This window comes from Scyliorhinus torazame, chromosome 3, assembly GCF_047496885.1.
Source record: "Scyliorhinus torazame isolate Kashiwa2021f chromosome 3, sScyTor2.1, whole genome shotgun sequence".
Classification (NCBI taxonomy): Eukaryota; Metazoa; Chordata; class Chondrichthyes; order Carcharhiniformes; family Scyliorhinidae; genus Scyliorhinus; species Scyliorhinus torazame.
Genome location: NC_092709.1, coordinates 380,762,829 through 380,788,525, shown reverse-complemented (window position 1 = coordinate 380,788,525; position 25,697 = coordinate 380,762,829). Strand labels below are relative to the sequence as shown.

General features: G+C 45.8%; 1 protein-coding gene across 1 annotated transcript in view; it reads right to left on the bottom strand.

The window, feature by feature from the left end:
* Positions 1-8,434: 8,434 nt before the first annotated feature.
* LOC140409654 (collagen alpha-1(XII) chain-like) overlaps positions 8,435-25,697 on the bottom strand; it is a 132,893-nt gene continuing 115,630 nt past the window's right edge. The window contains exons 11-12 of the mRNA XM_072497987.1: positions 16,864-16,933; positions 8,435-8,593 (exon numbers count right to left, since the gene is read on the bottom strand). Coding sequence (XP_072354088.1) covers positions 16,876-16,933 — 58 coding nt within the window. The 3' untranslated portion in view covers positions 8,435-8,593; positions 16,864-16,875. The remainder of the gene's footprint in view (positions 8,594-16,863; positions 16,934-25,697) is intronic.

Here is a 25,697-nt window from a genome sequence, read left to right as displayed (position 1 = left end):
TGCTGTCTCTGGGTCCCCTTTCTACCTGATCATCCAGATGTTGCTGACTGTCTCTGAGTCCCCTTTCTACCTGATCATCCAGATGTTGCTGACTGTCTCTGAGTCTCCTTTCTACCTGACCATCCAGATGTTGCTGACTGTCTCTGGGTTCTCTTTCTACCTGATCATCCAGATGTTGCTGACTGTCTCTGGGTCCTCTTCCTACCCAATCATCCAGATGTTGCTGACTGTCTCCAAGTCCATTTTTCTCAATTCGACTGGAAACATTAATACTGTGGCTACCAGGGCAGGTCAGAGGCTGGGAATTGTATAGTGAGTAACTCACTCCACCAAACCCCGTGCACCATCTAAAAGTCAGAAGTGTTTTTTCACATGAAATGTGATCATTGGTCAGTATGTTTATTGCACATTCCTAATTACCCTTGTGAAGATACTGGTGAGCTGCCTTTTGAATAGCAGCCCCTGTGATGTAGGTACACCCACAGTGCTGTTAGCATAGTGGTGGTATAATGCCCTCCCCTTGCTTCGATGAGCACAGCTCCAACAACACAACACCACCCAGGGCAAAGCCCATTTGGTTGGCATCTCATCCGCCACCTTTAACAATCACTCCCTCCACCAGAGACACAGAATGGCAGCCACAGAAACATCTGCAAGATGCACTGCAGAAGTCTTACTCAACAGAAATTTCCAATCCCGCGACCTCTACTGCCAAGAATGTCAAGGGCAACAGGTACCTGGGAGCACACCTGGAACTGCCACTCACCACCCTGACCTGGAAATATATATCGCCGTGCCTTCATTGTCACTGGGTCAAAATCCTGGAACTCCCTTCCTAACAGCACAGTGGGTGTACCTACACCCAGGGACTGCAGCTCACCACCACCTTCACAAGGGCAATTAGGGATGGGCAATAAATGCCTAAGCAGCAAGACCCGTGAAACTAATAAGCAAATAAAAAGAAATGAAGGGAGCAGACTGGAGTGGAGTATAAACACTTCATGGTGTTGTTTGGATGAATGTTTTTGTGTGATTGACTCTGTCATGTGAGAGTACCTTTAAGAAATGGATGTAAGCAATGTACCTTTAAGAAATGGAGCTGATCATATTACTGAAGTGATGTCAGAGGGTGGGGGGAGCTGAGCTGAGCTCACTTCTGCTTTCGGTTTCAGTTTGAGGAGAAAGCTGGGAGTGTCTGTGTGTTTTGCTGAGAGCTGCAAGAAGAAACAGAGCTGGTCTGTGGATGTCTGCAAATCCAAAGACTATAAATATATTGAATGTAACCTCATGTCTGTTTTTGAAGGTTGAAGTCTTTTGGATGTTTAAAGGAACAGTTTGAAGGATTATTTAGCGTTGTAGTCTTTTGGGGTTATCTTTGAAGTTAATGGGTGTTAAGATATTCAATGTTTGATTTTTAAAGGTTAAATTGAGTTCATAGAATAAACATTGTTTTGTTTTAAAAACCATTTGTCCATGATTGCTGTATCACACCTGGAGAGTACGCCGTGTGCTTCCCACACCACAAGCTATGAAACGTTGTGGGTCGGTTGAGCTCCATGAAACACTTTGGGGTTCTATAAACCCGGACCCATAACAACTCCATAATATTCACTGCCTCCTGCAGATGTGTCCTACTCAGGCAAGACTGGTGCTACCAAGTCCATTTTGGTGATCAACATTAAAATCCCTCATCTGGAGTACAGTCTATGCTCATTCCACCCAGTGTTTATTCCAAGTAATATTCATGGAGAAGGTGTGGAGGATTACTGATTCACCGACTGGGGGAGGAGGGTGGTAGGTGGTAATCAGCAGGAAGTTTTCTTACCCCTGTATGACCAAATGTTGTGCGTTTTTATGATGTTTGGAGTGCATGATGAGGAATGGGCGTACGGGTCTACAGATCTTTGAAAGTGGCAAGACAAGTGGACAAGATAATCAAGAACGCCTATGGAATGCTTGCCTTCATTGGATGGGGCACCGATTATAAAAACTGGCAAGTCATGCTGCAGTTGTATGGAACTTTGGTAAGACCGAACTTGGAATATTGCACACAATTCTGGTCGCCACACTACCAGAAGGATGTGGAGGCTTTGGAGAGGGTGCAGAGGAGGTTTACCAGGATGTTGTCTGGACTGGAGGGTGTTAGCTATGTGGAGAAGCTGAATAGACTCGGATTGTTTTTATTAGAAAGAAAGAGGTTGAGGGGTGACCTGATAGAGGTCTACAGGATTATGAGGGGCATGGATAGAGTGGATGGGCAGGCACTCTTTCCCAGGGTGGCATAGGTTTAGGGTCCATGGGGCACAGTTTAGAAGAGATGTGCGAGGCAGGTTTTCTATGCAGAGGGTGGTGAGTGCCTAGAGTGAGTTGCCAGGGGAGGTTGTGGAAGCAGATACATTAACGGCGTTCAAAAGGCATCTCGACAAACACATGGATAGGATTGGTATAGAGGGATTTTCCGGGAGCGGGAGAGAGAAAGGGAGCCGGGGCGCATGGAGTGCAGCTTGGGATTCAGGTAGGTGTTTTAACTTGCCCCCAGGTTCCAGCGGCCTTCATTTTTCGGAGCGGGATCGAGAGAGGGAGCGCAGCGAGTGCAGCTTGGGATTCAGGTAGGTGTTTAAACTTGCCCCCAGGTTCCAGCGACCTTCAGTTCGGGGAGCTGGAGAGGGAGCCAGAGCGCAGCGAGTGCAGCTTGGGATTCAGGTAGGTGCTTAAACTTGCCCCCAGATTCCAGCGGCCTTCATTTCCGGGAGCGGGACAGAGAGAGGGAGCCGGAGCGCAGCGATGCAGCTTGGGATTCAGGTACATGTTTAAACTTGCCCCCAGGTTCCAGAAGCCTTCATTTCCGGGAGCGGGAGAGAGAGAGGGGGCCGGAGCACAGCGAGTGCAGCTTGGGATTCAGGTCCATGGCTAAACTTGCCCCCAGATTCCAGGAGCCTTCATTTCCGGGAACGGGAGAGAGAGAGGGAGCCGGAACGCAGCGAGCGCAGCTTGGGTTTCAGGTACATGTTTAAACTTGCCCCCAGGTTCCAGCGGCCTTCATTTCCGGGAGCAGGAGAGAGAGAGGGAGCCGGAACGCAGCGAGCGCAGCTTGGGATTCAGGTACCTGTTTAAACTTGCCCCCAGGTTCCAGCCGCCTTCATTTCCGGGAGCGGGAGAGAGAGAGGGAGCCGGAGCGCAGCGAGTGCAGCTTGGGATTCAGGTAGGTGCTTAAACTTGCCCCCAGGTTCCAGCAGCCTTCATTTACTGGAGCGGGAGAGGGAGCCGTAGCGCAGCGAGTGCAGCTTGGGATTCAGGTACGTGTTTAAACTTGCCCCCAGGTTCCAGTGGCCTTCATTTCCGGGAGCGCGAGAGAGAGAGGGAGCCGGAGCGCAGTGAGTGCACCTTGGGTTTCAGGTATGTGTTTAAACTTGCCCCCATGTTCCAGCGGCCTTCATTTCCGGGAGCGGGAGAGAGAGAGGGAGACGGAACGCAGCGAGTGCAGCTTGGGATTCAGGTAGGTGTTTAAACTTGCCCCCAGGTTCCAGCGGCCTTCATTTCCGGGAGCGGGAGAGAGGGAGGGAGCCGGAGTGCAGCGAGTGCAGCTTGGGATTCAGGTAGGTGTTTAAAACTGCCCCCATGTTCCAGCGGCCTTCAATTCCGGGAGCGGGAGAGAGAGAGGGAGACGGAATGCAGCGAGTGCAGCTTGGGATTCACGTAGGTGTTTAAACTTGCCCCCAGGTTTCAGCGGCCTTCATTTCCGGGAGCTGACGAGAGAGAGGGAGCCGGAGCGTAGCGAGTGTAGCTTGGGATTCAGGTAGGTGTTTAAACTTGCCCCCAGGTTCCAGCGGCCTTCATTTCCGGGAATGGGAGAGAGAGAGGGAGCCACAGCGTAGCGAGTGCAGCTTGGGAATCAGGTCGGTGCTTAAATGTTTGATTTTTACCTCTGTTTAAGTTGGGCGGTTGCTAAATCCGAGACACTACACTTGTGTGTCTCCCACCCTTCCACCTCCTCTACCCTAAGGGGGTGAGTGAATATCAGGTAAGCTCTCTCTTTTCTTTTTCTTTTATCCGCAAGATATAGCTTCAGATTTTCGGCGGGAGCAGTGGCCAGGGGTCTGTCGGGAAGGTAAGTTTACCCTTTAAAACTTACCTTGCAGGAGAAGTGGCCTTCAGATTTTCGGCGGTACCAGTGGCCAGGGCTCTGTCGGGAAGGTAAGTGCCTAGGAGAAATTTAACTCTTCCTGGATTGGTAAGTATTGTGATTGGTAAGTAAAATCCTTATTCCTTTCACTTATTCATTATTTGATATTATATTTGTAATCAGTTAAGGTAAAGTGTAAAAATGGCAGGAGATCCCAGACCCATGTTATGCTCCTCGTGCTCAATGTGGGAGTTCAGGGACGCGGCCGATGCCCCTGACTCCTTATTGTGCGGGAAGTGTGTCCAGCTGCAGCTCCTGTTAGACCGCATGACGGCTCTGGAGCTGCGGATGGACTCACTTTGGAGCATCCGCAATGCTGAGGAGGTCGTGGATAGCACGTTCAGTGAGTTGGTCATGCCGCAGATTAGGGTTGGTGAGGGAGACAGGGAATGGGCGACCAAAAGGCAGAGAAAGAGCAGGAAGGCAGTGCAGGTGTCCCCTGCGGTCATCTCCCTCCAAAACAGGTATACCGTTTTGGATACTGTTGGGACAGAGGACTCACCAGGGGAAGGCAGTAGTAGCCAGGCTCATGGCACCGTGGCTGGCTCTGCTGCACGGAAGGGCGGGAAAAAGACTGGCAGGGCTATAGTCATAGGGGATTCAATCGTAAGGGGAGTAGACAGGCAATTCTGTGGTCAAAAACGAGACTCCCGAATGGTATGTTGCCTCCCGGGTGCTCGGGTCAGGGATGTCTCCGATCGGCTGCAGGACATACTGAAGGGGGAGGGTGAATAGCCAGTTGTCGTGGTGCATATAGGCACCAACGATATAGGTAAAAAACGGGATGAGGTCCTACAATCAGAATTTAGGGAGTTAGGAGATAAGTTAAAAAGTAGGACCTCCAAGGTCCTATCTCAGGATTGCTACCAGTGCCACGAGACAGTCATAGTAGAAATTCAAGAATAGTTAGAATTAATACATGACTTGAGAGATGGTGCAGGAGGGAGGGGTTCAGATTTTTGGGACATTGGAAGCGGTTCTGGGGGCGGTGGGACCATTACAAATCGGATGGTCTACACCTGGGCAGGACTGGAACCAATGTCCTAGTGGGTGTTTTTGCTAACACAGTTGGGGAGGTTTTAAACTAATGTGGCAGGGGGATGGGAACCAGATTAGGACGTTAGAGGTCAGTAAAGAGGCAGCAACTAAAGCCAGTAAGGTACTAGATAATAAACTCAATGTGACTAAGGGGAAGAGTAGACAGGGAAGAGATGATGAATGCAAAGGACAGGTGGTCTGAGGTGCATTTGTTTCAATGCGAGAAGTGTAGCAGGTAAGGCAGATGAATTTAGGGCTTGGATTAGTACCTGGGAATATGATGTTATTGGTATTACGGAGACTTGGTTGAGGAAAAGGAAAGACTGGCAACTAAATATCCCAGGGTATAGATGCTTCAGGAGGGGTAGAGAGGGAGGTAAATGGGGTGGAGGAGTTGGATTACTGGTCAGAGATGATATCACAGCTGTGATTAAGGAGGACACGATGGAGGATTCGAGCACTGAGGCAATATGGGTAGAGCTAAGAAATAGGAAGGGTGCAGTAACATTGTTGGGACTTTACTACAGGCCTCCCAAAAGCGAGCGTGGAGTAGAGGTACAAATATGTAGACAGATTATAGAAAAATGTCGGATCAGTAGGGTGGTCGTGATGGGAGATTTTAACTTCCCCAGCATTGAATGGGACTCATGTAGTGTTGGAGGCGTAGATGGAGCAGAATTTGTAAGGAGCATCCAGGAGAGTTTTTTAGATCAGTATGTAAATAGTCCAATTCGGGAAGGGGCCACACTGGACCTGGCATTGGGGAATGATGCCAGCCAGGTGGTTGAAGTTTCAGTCGGTGATTACTTTGGGAATCGCGATCACAATTCCGTAAGTTTTAGAATATTCATGGACAAAGACGAGAGTGGTCCTAAAGAATGAGTTACTAAATTGGGGAAAGGCCAAGTATAACAAAATTCGGTCGGAGCTAGTGAATGTGGATTGGGAGCAGTTCTTTAAGGGTAAATCCACATTTGAAATGTGGGAGTCTTGAAAGGGAAGGTTGATTAGAGTGCAGGACAGACATGTCCCTGTGAAAATGAGGGATAGAAATGGCAAGATGAGGGAACCATGGATGACGGGTGGAATTGTGAGACTAGCTAAGATGAAAAAGGAAGCATACATAAGATCTAGGCGACTTAAATCTGATGAAGCTTTGGAGGAATAGCGGGTAAGTAGGACAAATCATAACGCGCATTGAAGAGGACTAAAAGGGGTCATGAAATATCTTTGGCTAACAGGGTTAAGGAAAATCCCAAAGCCTTTTATTCATATATAAAGAGCAAGAGGGTAACTAGAGAAAGGATTGGCCCACCCAAAGAGAAAAGAGGGAATTTATGCGTGGAGTCAGAGGAAATGGGTGAGATTCTTAATGAGTACTTTGCATCGGTATTCACCAAGGAGAGGGACATGACGGTTGTTGAGGCTAAGGATGGATGTTTAAATACTCTAGGTAAAGTCTGCATAAGGAAGGGGGAAGTTTTGGGTATTCTAAAAGGCATTAAGGTGGACAAGTCCCCAGGTCTGGATGGGATCTATCCCAGGATACTGAGGGAAGCGAGGGAAGAAATAGCTGGGGCCTTAACAAATATCTTTGCAGCATCCTTGAGCATGGGTGAGGTCCCGGAGGACTGGAGAATTGCTAATGTTGTTCCATTGTTTAAGAAGGGTAGCAGGGATAATCTAGGGAATTATAGACCTGTGAGCTTTACGTCAGTGGTAGGCAAACTGTTGGAGAAGATACTGAGGGATAGGATCTATTCATATTTGGAAGAAAATAGACTTATCAGTGATAGGCAGCATGGTTTTGTGCAGGGAAGGTCATGTCTTACAAACCTTCTCAAATTCTTTGAGGAAGTGACAATGTTAATTGATGAGGGAAGGGCTGTAGATGTCATATACATGGACTTCAGTAAGGCGTTTGATAAAGTTTCCCATGGCAGGTTGATGGAAAAAATGAAGTCGTATGGGGTTCAGGGTGTACTCGCTAGATGGATAAAGAACTGGCTGGGCAACAGGAGACAGAGAGTAGTGGTGGAAGGGAGTGTCTCAAAATGGAGAAAGGTAACTAGTGGTGTTCCACAGGGATCCGTGCTCGGACCACTGTTGTTTGTGATATACATAAATGATCTGGACGAAGGTATAGGATTAGCATGTTTGCAGATGATACTAAGATTGGTGGAGTTACAAATAGCGAGGAGGACTGTCACAGAATACAGCAAAATATAAATAGATTGAAGAGTTGGGCAGAGAAATGGCAGATGGAGTTCAATCCAAGCAAATGCGAGGTGATGCATTTTGGAAGATCTAATTCAAGAGCGGAATATACGGTCAATGGAAGAGTCCTGGGGAAAATTGGTGTACAGAGAGATCTGGGAGTTCAGGTCCATTGTACCCTGAAGGTGGCAACGCAGGTCGATAGAGTGGTCAAGAAGGCATACAGCATGTTTGCCTTCATCGGACGGGGTATTGAGTACAAAAGTTGGCAGGTCATGTTACAGTTGTATAGGACTTTGGTTAGGCCACATTTGGAATACTGCATGCAGTTCTGGTCGCCACATTACCAGAAGGATGTGGATTCTTTAGAGAGGGTGCAGACGAGGTTCACCAGGAAGTTGCCTGGTATGGAGGGTCCTAGCTATGAAGAAAGGTTGAGTAGATTAGGATTGTTTTCATTGGAATGACGGAGGTTGAGGGGGGACCTGATTGAGGTCTACAAAATTATGAGAGGTATGGACAGGGTGGATAGCAACAAGCTTTTTCCAAGATTGGGGGTGTCAATTACAAGGGGTCACAATTTCAAGGTGAGAGGTGGAAAGTTTAAGGGAGATGTGCGTGGAAAGTTTTTTTACGCAGAGGGTGGTGGGTGCCTGGAACGCTTTGCCAGCGGAGCTGGTAGAGGCGGGCACAATAGCATCATTTAAGATGCATCTAGACAGATATATGAACAGAGGGAAGTAGATCCTTGGAAAATAGGTGACAGGTTTAGATAAAGGATCTGGATTGGCGCAGGGTGGGAGGGCCGAAGGGCCTGTTCCTGTGCTGTAATTTTCTTTGTTCTTTGTTCTTTAATTCTAAGCTGACAAATAACTGCGATGTTGATTGCACAATTTACTAAAAAGAAATGAGGTGAAATAATTGTTCAACATCATCACAACGAAAAGGCCGAGTTTTCCTTCCTGTGATTTGTTGCTTCAGTGGAGTTTTGTCTCTTGTTTCTGAGTAACTTTATTGAAGTGTCTCTTATCCAACACCCTTCCCCATTCTATGTAGGGTTTTGATACAAGGTAATACACAGAACAGAGATATGTAACATTTGACGATTTTGTATAATTGACAAGGTCATTGTAGTTTGTTGGTTGATGTCTGGATCTGTAGAGAAAAGAGAAAGGTTTAGTAAATGGCCTTTGGTTTGGCAGAGAAAGAACTGTCAACTAACTTATTCCTCCTTCCCGATTTAATACACTCCCTCGCTGCTGTCTAGTACTGTGGAAATTACATTTATGAAAATGAGATTGTTATCGCAGAAAAATACAGTGATAGACTTTGTAGGAAGTTGTATTTCACCTTCTAGAGAATAGTGCTATATCTGAGATGCTGGACATGTGTGTGGTGGGGTATTGTGTATCATTCAAGCAGAATAATGCTGAACTCAAGGTTCACCTCGCTTTGTGTTACAGGCAGGAATGTTTTGGTCATTCTGCAGCCCCCATCTGCCACCCTCCTCCAGATGGAAGAATAGTGATGGAGCCAGGAGGAAGTGGGTGACGAACTGGGATAGGTGCAACGGAAAACTGGGAAGTCCCAATGAAGAGTGGAGGGAATAGAGATTCCTGACTCCAGCGAATGGCATGACACTGAGAAAAACATGGCTGGGGTATGGTGAATCCACCCCCAGAGTTTAACAAGGTCTGGTCGGGCAGCACGATGGTACAGTGGGTTAGCCCTGCTGCCTCACGGCGCCGATCTAGTTTTGATCCCGGCTCTGGGTCACTGTCTGTGTGGAGTTTGCACATTCTCCCCATGTTTGCGTGGGTTTCGCACCCACAACCCAAAGATGTGCAAGCTAGGTGGATTGGCCACGCTAAATTGCCCCGAATTGGAAAAAATTAATTGAGTACTCTAAATTTATTTAAAAAGTAAGAAAAAAAAACAAGGTCCTGGTCGTAGTGGTTTCATCAGTTGCTCCGAAATAAGGATGTGGGAGGTGAAGAAGCACAGAAAAGGGGAGTGTGGGTGAAGGGTTAATGGGAAAATGCCTGAAGCAGGAATTTTGAACCTCAGGTTGAATCAGTGGCTGTGAAATCAGCTCAAATGTATCAGGTCACCAAAGAAGATAGTGTCATGAGAATGTCGCTTTAAGAAATGGTTAGCTGCTCATGTTACTGCAGTGATGTCAGAGTGTGGGTGGAGCTGAGCTCTGTCTCTGCTTATTAGTTTCACTTTGAGAAAGCTTGGATGTGTCTGTCTTTTTGGTTTGAAGGACAACATTCCATTCGCCGTCTTAATCACCTGTTTCACCTGTGAACCAACTTTTTGCTACTCATGCACTAGCACACCCAGGTCTCTCTGGACAACAGCATGTTTCGCTATTTTATCATTTAAATAATAATCCCTTTTGCTGTTATTCCTACCAAAATGGATAACCTCACATTTGTCAACATTGGCAGATGGAATACAATGTTGACAAATCTGAGGTTATCCATTTTGGTGTTGCAGCTGAAGTCAGGCAAAGCAGCTGTACTGTTGATCTCTCTGCCACGAAGGACTATCTCTTGGTCATTTGGTGAATTCAGAAATTTAAATGTTTTCAGTATTGAATGCAAACCCTGATGTGCTTCTGTTGAAAGGTTGTTAAGTCTTTTGGATGTTTAAAGGACAGCTTAAAGGATTACTTAGTGTTGTATTCTTTGGGGTTACCTTTGAATTAATGGTTGCTAAGATATTCACTGTTTGTTTTAAAAAGGTTAACTTGAGTTCATGGAATAAACATTGTTTTGTTTTTAAAAATACTTTTCCATTTCTGCTGTACCACACCTGTAGAGTGGGCCGTGTGCTCCCCATACCACAATCTAGTAAAGGTTGTGGGTCAGGTGAACTCCATGATACACTTTGGGGTTCTCTAAACCCTGACCCTGATGGGGCTCGTCCGGGATAAAAGTGTATCCATTGGATTGGCTCAGTGAACTTAAAGACAGTGAGGGGTGAGCATATTGTGGTTGCTTTTCAGGCGTGGTATTTTAGTCTAAGTGGTGTTAGGCATTTTAGTTGCTGTGAAATGAAGAGTCTAAAGTTCTTGTTCCTTTTCACCAAACACCATTTATTTCACTTCCACAGCCTCTGCACAAAACTCTTAACACACCACCTGACAGAGGCCACCTGAAGCCCCATTACATATCAGTGTCAATTAATGGATACTTAACATAAATGAGACAACTAATTGCAATGCCTCTTAACCCATTACTTAACAGTCTCCACTTCCTTGGAGAAAAAAAATAATTAGGTGAAAACAAAATTTCAAGAAACTCAAAAACACACACATGATTTCCCCCCTTTTTTTGGGACGAGAAAGAAAAAAAAAGTCACAGAAACAAGCGCCCTTCATTAACAATATCCAAAGGTTTCTGTGAACTCGCCCCTCTTTTCGTCAAACAGTCTGACAGTTGATAGCTCCTGTCAACCCATTTAATTTTTGTTATTTCCCCTCTGTCCAACATCTGCTTCAAACTTGCGATGTCTATCCGTAACCTCTTTTCATTGACACTTTTTGTAGAGTGCACATTTTCCCACAGGGATTTATTGTCAATGTGACAGTCAATAGGTATATTACCCAAATCCCCTAATCCCAAAATTTCTGTCAATGTCACACTTATATAAAAGGCCATATCCACCGCCTCTACAAGGCTTAATGTCTCAGCAGCCAAAGTGCGTTTTACCACTATCCTTATTTTCTTTGTTTCCCACACAAGCGGGCAACATTTACCATTGTTCCCCAAAAGGAAAATTATAAAATCTCCTGCGCCTGAAACCCCATCACATAAATTTGCATAGGACACATCACTATAAACTATGAGTTTCAAGTGCTTAAGGTCACCTAAAACCGGGAACTTCTAAACACACTCCTGCATTTTTAGCTTGGCCAATGCTTTATTTGCTCTTATTATGTCTTCCACTTTGGGATCATTCACTTTTGTACTCAACTCTAAGACATCAAAACTCACGTCCGGTCTAGTCTGTCTACCTAACCAGTTTAATTGCCCAATTAAACTTCGAAGTTGCTCTTTTTCTACCTTTGAAACCATTGCATCTTTTTGTGAAACTCGGCCACGACTAATTGCTATTGGGGTGATGCTTTCCAAATAAGATTGCTGACGTAAAGTTGCCCCTAACTTAGTCTGTCCAATTTCCAGTCCAATATATTTAAATGCACCGGAAGCCTGACTTCCAACCCTGAATTCTTCCTCAAACCAGAGATTACAATAGCTTCAAAATCACTAGTCCCACCCCACAAAAAATCATCGACATGCATCATAAAAATGGGGCTGGTATAGCACAGGGCTAAATCGCTGGCTTTTAAAGCAGACCAAGGCAGGCCAGCAGCACGGTTCAATTCCTGTACCAGCCTCCCCGAACAGGCGCCGGACTGTGGTGACTAGGGGCTTTTCACAGTAACTTCATTTGAAGCCTACTTGTGACAATAAGCGATTTTCATTTTCATTTCAAATGCCAGAAAGATTTTCTTTATAGTGCCAGTAAAACATTGCAGGATCTGCTTTCAACTGGCAACAGCCTAACTTTAACAAAACTGACCTTACCGAAAAATACCAGACTCTAGATGCATCATTTAATCCATATACACATTTGTTCAACTTCCAGAGTACCCCTTCTGTGTTAGCTGCTTCTTTAGGAGGACGGATAAAAATGTCTCTCTGGAGCTGATGCCCCTGCAAAAAGGCAGCTTTTATATCTATAGATTTGCATTCCCATGCCTTTGTGGCTAATAGAGCCAAGACGGTCTTTAAAATAACCTTTCCTGCTGCAGGTGAATCTATCCTTAAATCCTGATCTTCTAAGATTTCTTCAAATCCCCTTGCCACGAGCCTGGCCCTAGCCTTATAAGTTCCATCCGGAAGAACCTTTTCCGTGCAAATCCATCTGTGGGATAGAGCTCTTTGTCCCCTATCCGGTACTTCCGTGTATACCCCAAATTCACTCCAACTGTGCAATTCTTGCTGTTTAGCTTCTTTAATAACTTTTTCATCTAATTTATTTGAAGCCACCAAAATCTCACGTGAATGTGGGCTTCTACTCCTATTAGTATTCGTAGTCTTACTCATGTTCCGAGATCTTGTCAAACTATGTCCCCTCTCCTGCCTGGTATCTCGTTCTGTACTGCTACTGCTTGATCATTCCCTTCTGCTGTGGAATGTCCTTTCAATAGTTCTCGGCCTTTTCCTGCAGACCTGTTCACTATCTGATGTACTATCTGAACTGGCACTGCGTTTCTGTGCCCTCCGTTTTTGAACTTTGTTTTCCCAATCCATTGTCTTGACTCCTTCCCCTGAATGCTGTACATTCAACCAATGTTTATACTTTCCAGTGGCCTTCCCTGCTCTACTAATAACAGTTGCATCCTTCCATTGACTAGACCCTTCAGGCAAGTACGTCACTTTTGTACCAACTTTTGGCAGTTGCCCTTTCGGAAAAATGGCCTGTTCTAATTCACCAGAAGTGTTGTGTTCCTCCACAGAAACCCTGTCTATATCAGTTAATTGGTCCTCATCGTTCTGTAACACATGCGTACCAGATGACTGGTTCCTCGTCATGTCTGTCTGCTCTGTCTAAATTTGAAAATTTGTAATCTGTACCCATTATCCTTGATGAATGCACCCTAACAGTTTGATTACCATGTTGCAAAATAATTGTTTTGCCGTCTATGCCTCTGATGTTCCCTGGGCCTTTCCATTCATTAGAATTGTGGCAGAGTAAGACATGCCAAGCTCCTCTCTGGAGCTGACCAGTTCAGGAAGGGGGGGCAGCAATCCTGGAATCTGCACCTGCCCACCATTTTCAAAGGGTTCTCAAATCATCATGGCTCAATTAAATTTAAGCTCGTTTGGTCAGATTACTAATTCCTTGGCCACAGGTCTTAAAGGCTGAAAGAGATGTAAAGAGGTGGAGGGGCGTTGGTTGGACATTTCACAGCATGAGTTCTTGGCACCTAATAATAATAATAATCTTTATTAGTGTTTATTATCGCTGCATTCCGGCGCCTGTTCGGGTACACTGAGGGAGAATTCAGAATGTCCAATTCTCCTAACAAGCACGTCTTTCGGGACTTGTGGGAGGAAACCGGAGCACCCGGAGGAAACCCCCACAGACACAGGGAGAACGTGCAGACTCCGCATAGACAGTGACCCAAGCTGGGAATCGACCTCGAGGTCCCTGGTGCTGTGAAGCAACAGTGCTAACCACTGTGCTCCCGTGCGCCCCCCCCCCCGAAAACACAGTCACAGATGGTTGAGCAATCATATTGTGGAATGTACAAGGGGCCAGAATTAGAGGAGGTTAAGTATCTTGGACGGCTGTGGGGCTGGAGGAAGTGCAGAAATAGAGAGGCTGAGACCATGGAGGGATTTGACACAGGGATTAAAATTGTAAGGTCAAGATGTTGCTCGACCACAAGCCAATGTAGGTGAGCGAGCACAGGGGTTTTGGTGAATGGAACCTGGTGCATGTTGAGACACGGGCAGCAGAGTTTTGGATGAGCTCAGCGTGTGGGAGACGGCCTGAATTGTATGCTGACCTATACCTCTCTTGACCTCTCCATTAATGCTAAATTACCAGACTGCGTATCTGACACCCATAAGCATTAATTTCCTCCAATTAAATGTTGGCAAGATGTTCTGCATTTGTATGAATCATCGAGGGATAACAGGTAGATGAAAAGGAGGGGGGTACAAGGATCAATCCTTGTGGGGCACCAGAGGTAACAGTCCAGGAGCAGGAAGAGAACTGTACTGAAAAATTGGAAATATATGACATTTGAAACATGAAAGTAACACTGAGAATGCCTGAGGCTTTTAATGAAAGGGAGAAGTCCCACACAGGGTTAACAGCAGCAGTTTGTTTGAAATGCAGACAGCTTCACAGACGTGAAGGAAAACAGCTAGGAACAATTCATTCTGATTTACGAGTTAAAAAGTCATTTGATCGACTTAAATTATTAAGTTCAATGTAAGGGAATAGTATTTCACAATTCTTTAAGCAATGAATTATTTTATTGAACAATTAAGAAGAGCAGCCAGAATCTAAGGTTTAAAATAAGGCACAACTGTTAAGCGTGAAAACGTGCTGACACCAGTAATAAGATGAGACAACTGATTTACAAATAAAGAAACCCACAAGGTAATACGGTTACACTATAACATACACCATTTTGATGTTAAAACCTTTTAGAAAATGGCCAAGCCAGATAAAAATAGAATCAAAAGGGGGTAATCTGAACATGACATGAGCTTGACCCAAAGATGACCCGGGTTAAGACTGAAAAAAATCATTAATAAAGACATAAATCTGAAAAGTTACTGACTAAGACACAGACAAATTTATTACATGTCAAGCAAAGTGAAAAAGTTCAAAGTAAATAATGGTGAGCTGGTGGAATGAAGCTGCGCTGTTGCGAGATGCCACGCTTCTAACCGATAGAAACTAGCTTTCAACTGTTAGGCTCAAGCAGCAGAGGGGAGTCATTTGTGAAGGTCAGGCTGCACAAATTGCTATAAAAACTCTGATAAGTGAGCAGAAGTTGAGAGAATCTTCCTCGGTGATGGGACGAGCAGCATCTGAAGACCGAGCAGCCCAGAGAAGCGAACAGAAGACCAAAAGTTAAAGAAAAACGATTGACAAGATAGACTTGAAAGTCTTACAACTGGACCGAACAAGAAAAGATCTTTTTACCTTTCTGTAAGTTTAAATTGATAACCTGAAAGAGTGGTTATTATTATTATGTGGAGATGCCGGCATTGGACTGGGGTGAGCACAGTAAGAAGTCTTACAACACCAGGTCAAAGTCCAACAGGTTTGTTTCGATGTCACTAGCTTTCGGAGCGCTGCTCCTTCCTCAGGTGAATGAAGAGGTATGTTCCAGAAACATATATATATATGAATCCGTCTATATATATGTTTCTGGAACATACCTCTTCATTCACCTGAGGAAGGAGCAGCTCTCCGAAAGCTAGTGACATCGAAACAAACCTGTTGGACTTTAACCTGGTGTTGTAAGACTTCTTACTATTATTATTATTAGAAAGTTTACTCTACTTAGCAAGCCGGACCCGTGTGTAAACTACTGAGCGGTAAGTAGACGGAATTTCCAAGGAAGATATGGATTATACCGGGAGATAACTTGAAATAATAGTTTGACCTGATTGGCATCCACCTCAGTCTGCCTAGGAGTCAGGGAAAGCAAGGGAATCCCTGGATCACCATTTAGAATTACAGCGCTCCATTGACTATTGGGGGAATTCTAAGACTAGTGGTGAGGTTTTTACTTCAGAACCCAGCCAATGGGTCTCTGGCCGTGATGAGACAGGTAAGATTGGAATCAGGTGAGAGCAGTGCAACTATCTGCAACACAGTGAAGAGATGAGATGGTTAGTGTGGAAGGGAATTTAATGAGTTGCCAATTTAGAAGCATGCTGGGAAATGCTTGACTATAGTTAACACTGCTTTTTCGTGAAAATAAGTAGGTCAGGTAACATAAACAAAATACTGCTTAATATTCTGGTCTCGGCCTTATTATGAAAACACATTGTCCTCCGAAAGATAACAAAATGTGTACTCGAGTTGTTTTTAGCCAAGGGCAAGAACATACGTACTACGTATTTCATCGTACGTACTTTCCAACGTCTATTTAATATAAACATGCCTGTTTACTTCAAGCTGTTATTTCAGATTATAAAACATGCTTTCTTCAATCAAATCTCAGGGCGCAGTGCACTGGCTTTGCAGCTAGAACACTCTCTCTCCTCAAATATATTTGTGTAAATAAATTTCCTTAAATCGAACCTCGAGGAATTTATTATGATTTCCACGACAGTTAGCCTGGTGTAAAAGGCTCCAGGCAGGTGGAGAAAGATCAGGAGGGAAAGTTTACATTTGTCACAGACACAAATGATGTAATTTGTGACTTTGACAAGAGTTGTTTCGGTGCGGTGACAATGCCTGAAACATTTCCCACAACTCACTGACTTATATCTCAGAATATGGGAGTTACCATTGCCCATGTTGCCACTGCTGTGGAAGTGACTTAGAGATTGAAGGAGGATTGATAAAGTTTCCAAGTCAGGATAGTGTGCGACTTGGAGGGTAAATTGGAGGTGATGATGTTCTCTGGCACCACCCACTGTCCTTGTCCTTCTGGGTGGATGTCACAGGTTTGATAGTTAAATTGCCAAAGCCATGGCAAATGGGCTTGGGTCAATGTTTCAAACGATTGGCAGGTAGATATTTCCTCCACTACAATTTACCAGCAGTTAGATGTGAATGGAATTTGGCCCCGTCACCAACACGTTCATCCCTGGCCAGCTGACTTCAATGTCTTTACATTTATAATCGTTATTGAAGGTTCCGTTACTTACTGGTTAGAGCTGTTAGACTGTGGTTGGTGGGGATGCATCCTGTGGTCGAGCAGAGGGATCGTACTCGTCTCTAAATGGAGAAGAAATCACTTTGAGCTTGTTGTACAGTCACAGATCAAAAGATCATAAGAAATGGCAGATCTAGAAACATTAATTAACATTCATAGTTCAACCAAGGTGCTAGCCAGATCGATAAAGGGGGAAAAGAGGTTTTTTTTCTGAGAACATGGATGGGTATCGAAGACCTGTTGGTTGCAATACAGTGCCATGGGGAACATCAAGACACTTGAGGGAACCATGGGGGTAGGAAGTGTCTCCAGCTGTACCAGATGTGCTCAGGATTTCCAAGGGGCAGCTGGAATCAGGGTGGAGCATCATGGAGGGCGAACCATCCTTAATCAAACATTGGCCACTCCACTGGCACCAAGAGTTTAGTAGGAACATAGGAATGGGAGTAGGCCATTCAGCCCATCAAGCCTGCTCCACCTTTCAATTAGATCATGGGTGAACATTTACCTTGATGAAACTTCCCTGAGCTATCTCCATGTCCTTTGGTTTACTTTGTTCCCAGGAATCTGTGACTTTCTGTCTTGAACATATTCAATGACTGAGCTTCCATGGCACTCTGGGATGGAGAATTCCAAAGATTCACAACCCTCTGAATAAAGAGATTTCTCCTCATCTCAGTCTTAAACGGTCTACCCCTTACCCTGAGATTATGTCCCCTTGTTTCAGACTCCAGCTAGGGGACAAATCTCCTCGACATCCATCCTGCCAGACCTTGTAAGATTCAATGAAGTCGCCACTCGATCCTTGAAGCTGAAATGAATACAGACCCAGTCTCTGCACTTAACTCTCTTTGATGTGGTTAATGTCTGGCATTGTGGGGGGGGGGGGGGGGGGGGGGGGGGGAGGGTAATACTCAGGTGGACTTGGCACACGGTGAGGTCCACCACGTCAGGGCCATGTTTGACTCGACCTGTTGTAACCCATGCCCATGTGACTCCCTGCCTGGAGGACAGGAGAATCTGGTGCCTGGCTCGCTAAGTGGATGCGAATTGGTCATTGAGACCCATTTACATTCTCCCACTGACATGGGGGTGAGATTCCCGATCCCTCCGCCAGTGGGGGAAGGGGGCGAAGCATAGCGCTCGGTTCGGCGTCCAGTGTGAACCTTGATTTCGGCCGGTTGCCCGATTCTCCGCCTGATTGTGATCCGCGTTGCCGGTGTTGCGGAGTGGAGAATCCAGAATAAGGTCTCACCAAGATTCTATAAAACTGCAGTAAGACACATTTACTCCTCTACTCAGATCCCCTTTAATATAGGTCAGCATACCTTTCACCTTCCTCATTGCTTACTGAATACTCATTGTAGCTTTTGGTGACGTGTGTACGGGTCCTTCCAGTTTGTTCCTGTTTATTACCTTATTTCCCCTTCCCTTTACTTTTGCTGTTACATTTTTGATCCACGGATGTTTAATCAACCTGCGACTTTAAGACATCTGTACGTCAACTTTAATCCAAACAGAAGAATCTAGAAGACTGCTGATTTGAATTGGTGATTGCAGGTGAACCAGTAACAATTTAAAACAAAATTTAGACTGCCCAATAATTATTTTTCAATTAAGGGCCAATTTAGCGTGGCCAATCCATGTACCCTACACATCTTTTAGTTTGTGGGGGTGAGACCCAGGCAAACGCGGGGAGAATGTGCAAACTCCACACAGGCAGTGACCCAGGGCTGGGATCGAACCCGGGTCCTCAGCGTCATGAGGCAACAGTGCTAACCACTGTGCCACCGTGCTGCTCCCTGGACCAGCACCAATGATATCAGCGATTACTCACTTTGATTGATTTGGCTGGTGACCAATTAATTGGCTCAAAAGGGCTGTGCTCTGCCCGGTAAAACGTGGTGATTGGATCTGATCCAACTGCAATGTTTCAGAGCTTCACCGGTTGGGTTTTGCTTTCAGCTTGATTGCTGGCAGCTCGGAGGAAGGACTGCTGTCCTCTCTCCTCTCTGTTGTTCTCCAGAAAGGCTGTGTTTCCGAACTGGCGGGGAGTCTGGATGAGTCTATGTACAGGAGAACCGTGCCAGGCTGTACAAGCAGGGGAGGACCAACCACCTCACTCAGCAGAAAGGCTGAGGCCTGGAAATAAACCATGAGCTGAAAGCAGAGTTTGATGTGAAGCAAAGGGGCCTTTCCAGGATAAGCTCTGAGTAATACATTTCTAAACTCCAGAGAACTATAGAGAATTACAGAGGGCAGCATGGTGGCACAGTGGTTAGCACTTCTGCCTCACAGCACCAGGGACCTGAGTTTAATTCCGACCTTGGGTGACTGTGCGGAGTCTGCACGTTCTCCCCGTGTCTGCGTGGGTTTCCTCCGGGTGCTCCGGTTTCTTCCCACAGCCCAAAAATGTGCAGGTTAGGTGGATTGATCATGATAAATTTTCCCCTTAGTGTCTAGAAGTTTAGGTGGGGTTACTGGGGTACAGGGATAAGGTCGGGGTGTGGGCCTAGGCAGGGTAATCTTTCCAAGGGCTGGGGCAGACTCGATGGGCCGAATGGCCTCCTTCTGCACTGTCGAGATTCTATGATTCCATGAGAAGATAATTATGCTTCAAACCAGAGATTTTAATCAGTGAGTGGGCAGTGAGATTTGGATTTCGGCGGCAGCGGTGCGCAGGGGCCTTCTTGGAGGTGAGTAGTATATTTAAAAAGCCTTACCTTTACAGGAGCAGCCCTTTGGATTTCGGCGGCAGCGGGGCGCAGGGGCCTTCTGGGAGGTGAGTGCTTACTTTTAAAAGCCTTACCTTTACAGGAGCAGCCCTTTGGATTTCGGCGGCAGCGGTGCGCAGGGGCCTTCTGGGAGGTGAGTACTTACTTTAAAAAGCCTTACCTTTACAGGAGCAGCCCTTTGGATTTCGGCGCCAGCGGTGCGCAGGGGCCTTCTGTGAGGTGAGTACTTACTTTAAAAACCCTTACCTTTACAGGAGCAGCCCTTTGGATTTCGGCGGCAGCGGTGCGCAGGGGCCTTCTGGGAGGTGAGTAGTAATTTAAAAAGCCTTGCCTGGTCCCGTGTCTGTTCTTCTTTTCTGTTTTATTTGTTTTTATATAAGGCGGGAACCGGAAGTTCGACCCGCGGACCTCTGGCAAGTCCCCCCCCCCCCCCCAACCAATAAATTCTGGTGGAGAGGAAACCCAAGACACTACACGTGTAGTGTCTCCCACCCGCCCTCCTCCTCTAACCTAATAATAAGACCCATTGGTGTAAGGTATGTGCCATATTATATTATTACTATATTATTAGCATTGTGCAGGTCAAGGTTCGGAGGTGGAGGAGCAGTCTCTGTCAGCGAGAGAACCTGAGAACATCTAAGACACTCAGAAGGTAAGAAGGTAAGTAAGTGATTTTTACTTATTTTTACTTTTATACCTTTTTTCAAATTGTGTGTGTCGGGGGGAAACTGAAGTGACATCACAGAAAAGCTGTGGCCAGAGTGGCTGGTTGGGATTCTAACCTAAATTTAAAAAAAATTTGAGTATTTGGGAACTAATTAAACATGATAACTTAATTATAATTTAGAGGATATCTAAGCCAGAGATCGGAGAGTATTATAGTTAGCTATCGCATTTCTATTAGAAATCTAGTGCTAGGAAACAGATAGTTGACAGTAACTTTGAAATTTTTTTTTAAAGTATTTAATAAAAAAGACAAATTTTAATTTTAATTTTAATTAATTGACGCAATGTCAGTTAGAGGGGTGCTGTGCTCTGACTGTGAGATGTGGCAGGTCCAGGAGGCTTCCAGCGTCCCGGATGGCTTCATCTGCAGAAAGTGCACCCAACTGGAGCTCCTCACAGACCGCATGGTTCGGTTGGAGCAGCAATTGGATGCACTTAGGAGCATGCAGGTGGCGGAAAGCGTCATAGATCGCAGTTATGTAAATGTGGTCACACCCAAGGTGCAGGCAGAGAAATGGGTGACCACCAGAAAGGGCAGGCAGTCAGTGCAGGAATCCCCTGTGGTTGTCCCCCTCTCGAACAGATATACCCCTTTGGATACTGTCGGGGGGGATAGCCTATCAGGGGAAAACAGCAGCAGCCAGAGCAGTGGCACCACGGCTGGCTCTGATGTTCAGAAGGGAGGGTCAAAGCGCAGAAGAGTAATAGTTATAGGGGACTCTATAGTCAGGGGCACAGATAGGCGCTTCTGTGGACGTGAAAGAGACTCCAGGATGGTATGTTGCCTCCCTGGTGCCAGGGTCCAGGATGTCTCTGAACGGGTAGAGGGCATCCTGAAGGGGGAGGGCAAACAGGCAGAGGTCGTTGTACATATTGGTACTAACGACATAGGCAGGAAGGGACATGAGGTCCTGCAGCAGGAGTTCAGGGAGCTAGGCAGAAAGTTAAAAGACAGGACCTCGAGGGTTGTAATCTCGGGATTACTCCCTGTGCCACGTGCCAGTGAGGCTAGAAATAGGAAGATAGAGCAGATAAACACGTGGCTAAACAGCTGGTATAGGAGGGAGGGTTTCCGTTATCTGGACCACTGGGAGCTCTTCCGGGGCAGGTGTGACCTGTATAAGATGGACGGGTTGCATCTAAACCGGAGAGGCATAAATATCCTGGCCGCGAGGTTTGCTAGTGTCACACGGGAGGGTTTAAACTAGTATGGCAGGGGGGTGGGCACGGGAGCAATAGGTCAGAAGGTGAGAGCATTGAGGGAGAACTAGGGAATAGGGACAGTGTGGCTCTGAGGCAGAACAGACGGGGAGAAGTTGCTGAACACAGCGGGTCTGGTGGCCTGAAGTGCATATGTTTTAATGCAAGAAGCATTACGGGTAAGGCAGATGAACTTAGAGCTTGGATTACTACTTGGAACTATGATGTTGTTGCCATTACAGAGACCTGGTTGAGGGAAGGGCAGGATTGGCAGCTAAACGTTCCAGGATTTAAATGTTTCAGGCGGGATAGAGGGGGATGTAAAAGGGGAGGCGGAGTTGCGCTACTTGTTCGGGAGAATATCACAGCTATACTGCGAGAGGACACCTCAGAGGGCAGTGAGGCTATATGGGTAGAGATCAGGAATAAGAAGGGTGCAGTCACACTGTTGGGGGTATACTACAGGCCTCCCAACAGCCAGCAGGAGATAGAGGAGCAGATAGGTAGACAGATTTTGGAAAAGAGTAAAAACAACAGGGTTGTGGTGATGGGAGACTTCAACTTCCCCAATATTGACTGGGACTCACTTAGTACCAGGGGCTTAGACGGGGCGGAGTTTGTAAGGAGCATCCAGGAGGGCTTCTTAAAACAATATGTAAACAGTCCAACTAAGGAAGGGGCGGTACTGGACCTGGTATTGGGGAATGAGACCGGCCAGGTGGTAGATGTTTCAGTAGGGGAGCATTTCGGTAACAGTGACCACAATTCAGTAAGTTTTAAAGTACTGGTGGACAAGGATAAGGGTGGTCCGAGGATGAATTTGCTAAATTGGGGGAAGGCTAATTATAACAATATTAGGCGGGAACTGAAGAACATAGATTGGGGGCGGATGTTTGAGGGCAAATCAACATCTGACATGTGGGAGGCTTTCAAGTGTCAGTTGAAAGGAATACAGGACCGGCATGTTCCTGTGAGGAAGAAAGATAAATACGGCAATTTTCGGGAACCTTGGATGACGAGAGATATTGTAGGCCTCGTCAAAAAGAAAAAGGAGGCATTTGTCAGGGCTAAAAGGCTGGGAACAGACGAAGCCTGCGTGGAATATAAGGAAAGTAGTAAGGAACTTAAGCAAGGAGTCAGGAGGGCTAGAAGGGGTCACGAAAAGTCATTGGCAAATAGGGGTAAGGAAAAAGCAAGAGGGTAGCCAGGGAAAGGGTTGGCCCACTGAAGGATAGGCAAGGGAATCTATGTGTGGAGCCAGAGGAAATGGGCGAGGTACTAAATGAATACTTTGCATCAGTATTCACCAAAGAGAAGGAATTGGTAGATGTTGAGTCTGGAGAAGGGGGTGTAGATAGCCTGGGTCACATTGTGATCCAAAAAGACGAGGTGTTGGGTGTCTTAAAAAATATTAAGGTAAATAAGTCCCCAGGGCCTGATGGGATCTACCCCAGAATACTGAAGGAGTCTGGAGAGGAAATTGCTGAGGCCTTGACAGAAATCTTTGGATCCTCGCTGTCTTCAGTGGATGTCCCGGAGGACTGGAGAATAGCCAATGTTGTTCCTCTGTTTAAGAAGGGTAGCAAGGATAATCCCGGGAACTACAGGCCGGTGAGCCTTACTTCAGTGGTAGGGAAATTACTGGAGAGAATTCTTCGAGACAGGATCTACTCCCATTTGGAAGCAAATGGGTGTATTAGTGAGAGGCAGCACGGTTTTGTGAAGGGGAGGTCGTGTCTCACTAACTTAATAGAGTTTTTCGAGGAGGTCACTAAGATGATTGATGCAGGTAGGGCAGTAGATGTTGTCTAGATGGACTTCAGTAAGGCCTTTGACAAGGTCCCTCATGGTAGACTAGCACAAAAGGTGAAGTCACACGGGATCAGGGGTGAACTGGCAAGGTGGATACAGAACTGGCTAGGCCATAGAAGGCAGAGGGTAGCAATGGAGGGATGCTTTTCTAATTGGAGGGCTGTGACCAGTGGTGTTCCACAGGGATCAGTGTTGGGACCTTTGCTCTTTGTAGTATATATAAATGATTTGGAGGAAAATGTAACTGGTCTGATTAGTAAGTTTGCAGATGACACAAAGGTTGGTGGAATTGCGGATAGCGATGAGGACTGTCTGAGGATACAGCAGGATTTAGATTGTCTGGAGACTTGGGCGGAGAGATGGCAGATGGTGTTTAATCCGGACAAGTGTGAGGTAATGCATTTTGGAAGGGCTAATGCAGGTAGGGACTATACAGTGAATGGTAGAACCCTCAAGAGTATTGAAAGTCAAAGAGATCTAGGAGTACAGGTCCACAGGTCATTGAAAGGGGCAACACAGGTGGAGAAGGTAGTCAAGAAGGCATACGGCATGCTTGCCTTCATTGGCCGGGGCATTGAGTATAAGAATTGGCAAGTCATGTTGCAGCTGTATAGAACCTTAGTTAGGCCACACTTGGAGTATAGTGTTCAATTCTGGTCGCCACACTACCAGAAGGATGTGGAGGCTTTAGAGAGGGTGCAGAAGAGATTTACCAGAATGTTGCCTGGTATGGAGGGCATAAGCTATGAGGAGCGATTGAATAAACTCGGTTTGTTCTCACTGGAACGAAGGAGGTTGAGGGGCGACCTGATAGAGGTATACAAAATTATGAAGGGCATAGACAGAGTGGATAGTCAGAGGCTTTTCCCCAGGGTAGAGGGGTCAATTACTAGGGGGCATAGGTTTAAGGTGAGAGGGGCAAGGTTTAGAGTAGATGTACGAGGCAAGTTTTTTACGCAGAGGGTAGTGGGTGCCTGGAACTCACTACCGGAGGAGGTAGTGGAAGCAGGGACGATAGGGACATTTAAGGGGCATCTTGACAAATATATGAATAGGATGGGAATAGAAGGATACTGACCCAGGAAGTGTAGAAGATTGTAGTTTAGTCGGGCAGTATGGTCGGCACGGGCTTGGAGGGCCGAAGGGCCTGTTCCTGTGCTGTACATTTCTTTGTTCTTTGTTCTTTGTTGAGGAAAGTATGCTCAAGAACTGCCATTGGAAGCAAAGACTCTTATCCTTTGACCTTCCTCCTCATTATTTTCACACCTTTTGCCCCCCCCCCCCATCTGTGTTTGTCTGTCTTGTGCGTGTGGGTAGAGGGTGGGTAAAGGGGGTAATAGGTCAGCTTATTCTTATACAGCTCATTCACTGTTTAATATTTCAATATAATTCCTGTTATAAATAAACAGTAATTGTGTTTCAACTTACAAACCTGGTGACTGTAGTTATTGGGCAGCCAAGAGCCAAAGAATTTGGGAATTTTTATAATCTGCTTGTCTTGTGAATCCAGGGCATGTGGGGCTGGAATTGACTGCACACCCGCCCAGGGTGTGTAACATTTGTGAACAAGGACACCATTTGCACACTCACACTACCCAAACTCTCACCATTGAAGAAATACTCTGCCTTTCTGTTCTTTCCACCAAAGTGAATAACTTCACACTTATTCACATTGTATTCCATGTGCCATATTTTAGCCGATACACCTAGCCTTCAAATCCTCCTCACGACCCCCATTCGCCAACTGTTTAGTGTCATCAGCAAAATTGAGAATATTTCAATTGGTCCACACATCCAAATCATTTCTCTGGATTGGGTTATGGGTCAGGGTTCAGAGAACCCCAAAGTGTTTCATGGAGTTCACCTGACCCACAACTTTTAATAGATTGTGGTATGAGGAGCACACGGCCCACTCTACAGGTGTGGTACAGCAGAAATGGAAAAGTATTTTTTAAAGCAAAACAATGTTTATTCTATGAACTCAAGTTAACCTTTTTAACATACAGTGAACATCTTAGCAACCATCAATTCAAATATAACCCCCAAAGAATACAACACTAAGTAATCCTTTAAGCTTTCCTTTTAACATCCAGAAGACTTACAAAAGGTATACCTTTTATCAGAAGCACATCAGGTTAAAGTCGCTGCTGAAAACATTTATAATTCTGAATTCACCAAATGAACAAGAGATAGTCTTTTCATGGCAGAGAGATCAACAGTACACCCGCTCTGTCTGGCTTCAGTTCCAACACTGAAAACTAAACTAAAACACACCCTGCAGCAAACAGCCTAAAACAAAAGTAAAAAGCTGACAGACAGCCCAGCTCCACCCACACTCTGACATCACTGATAA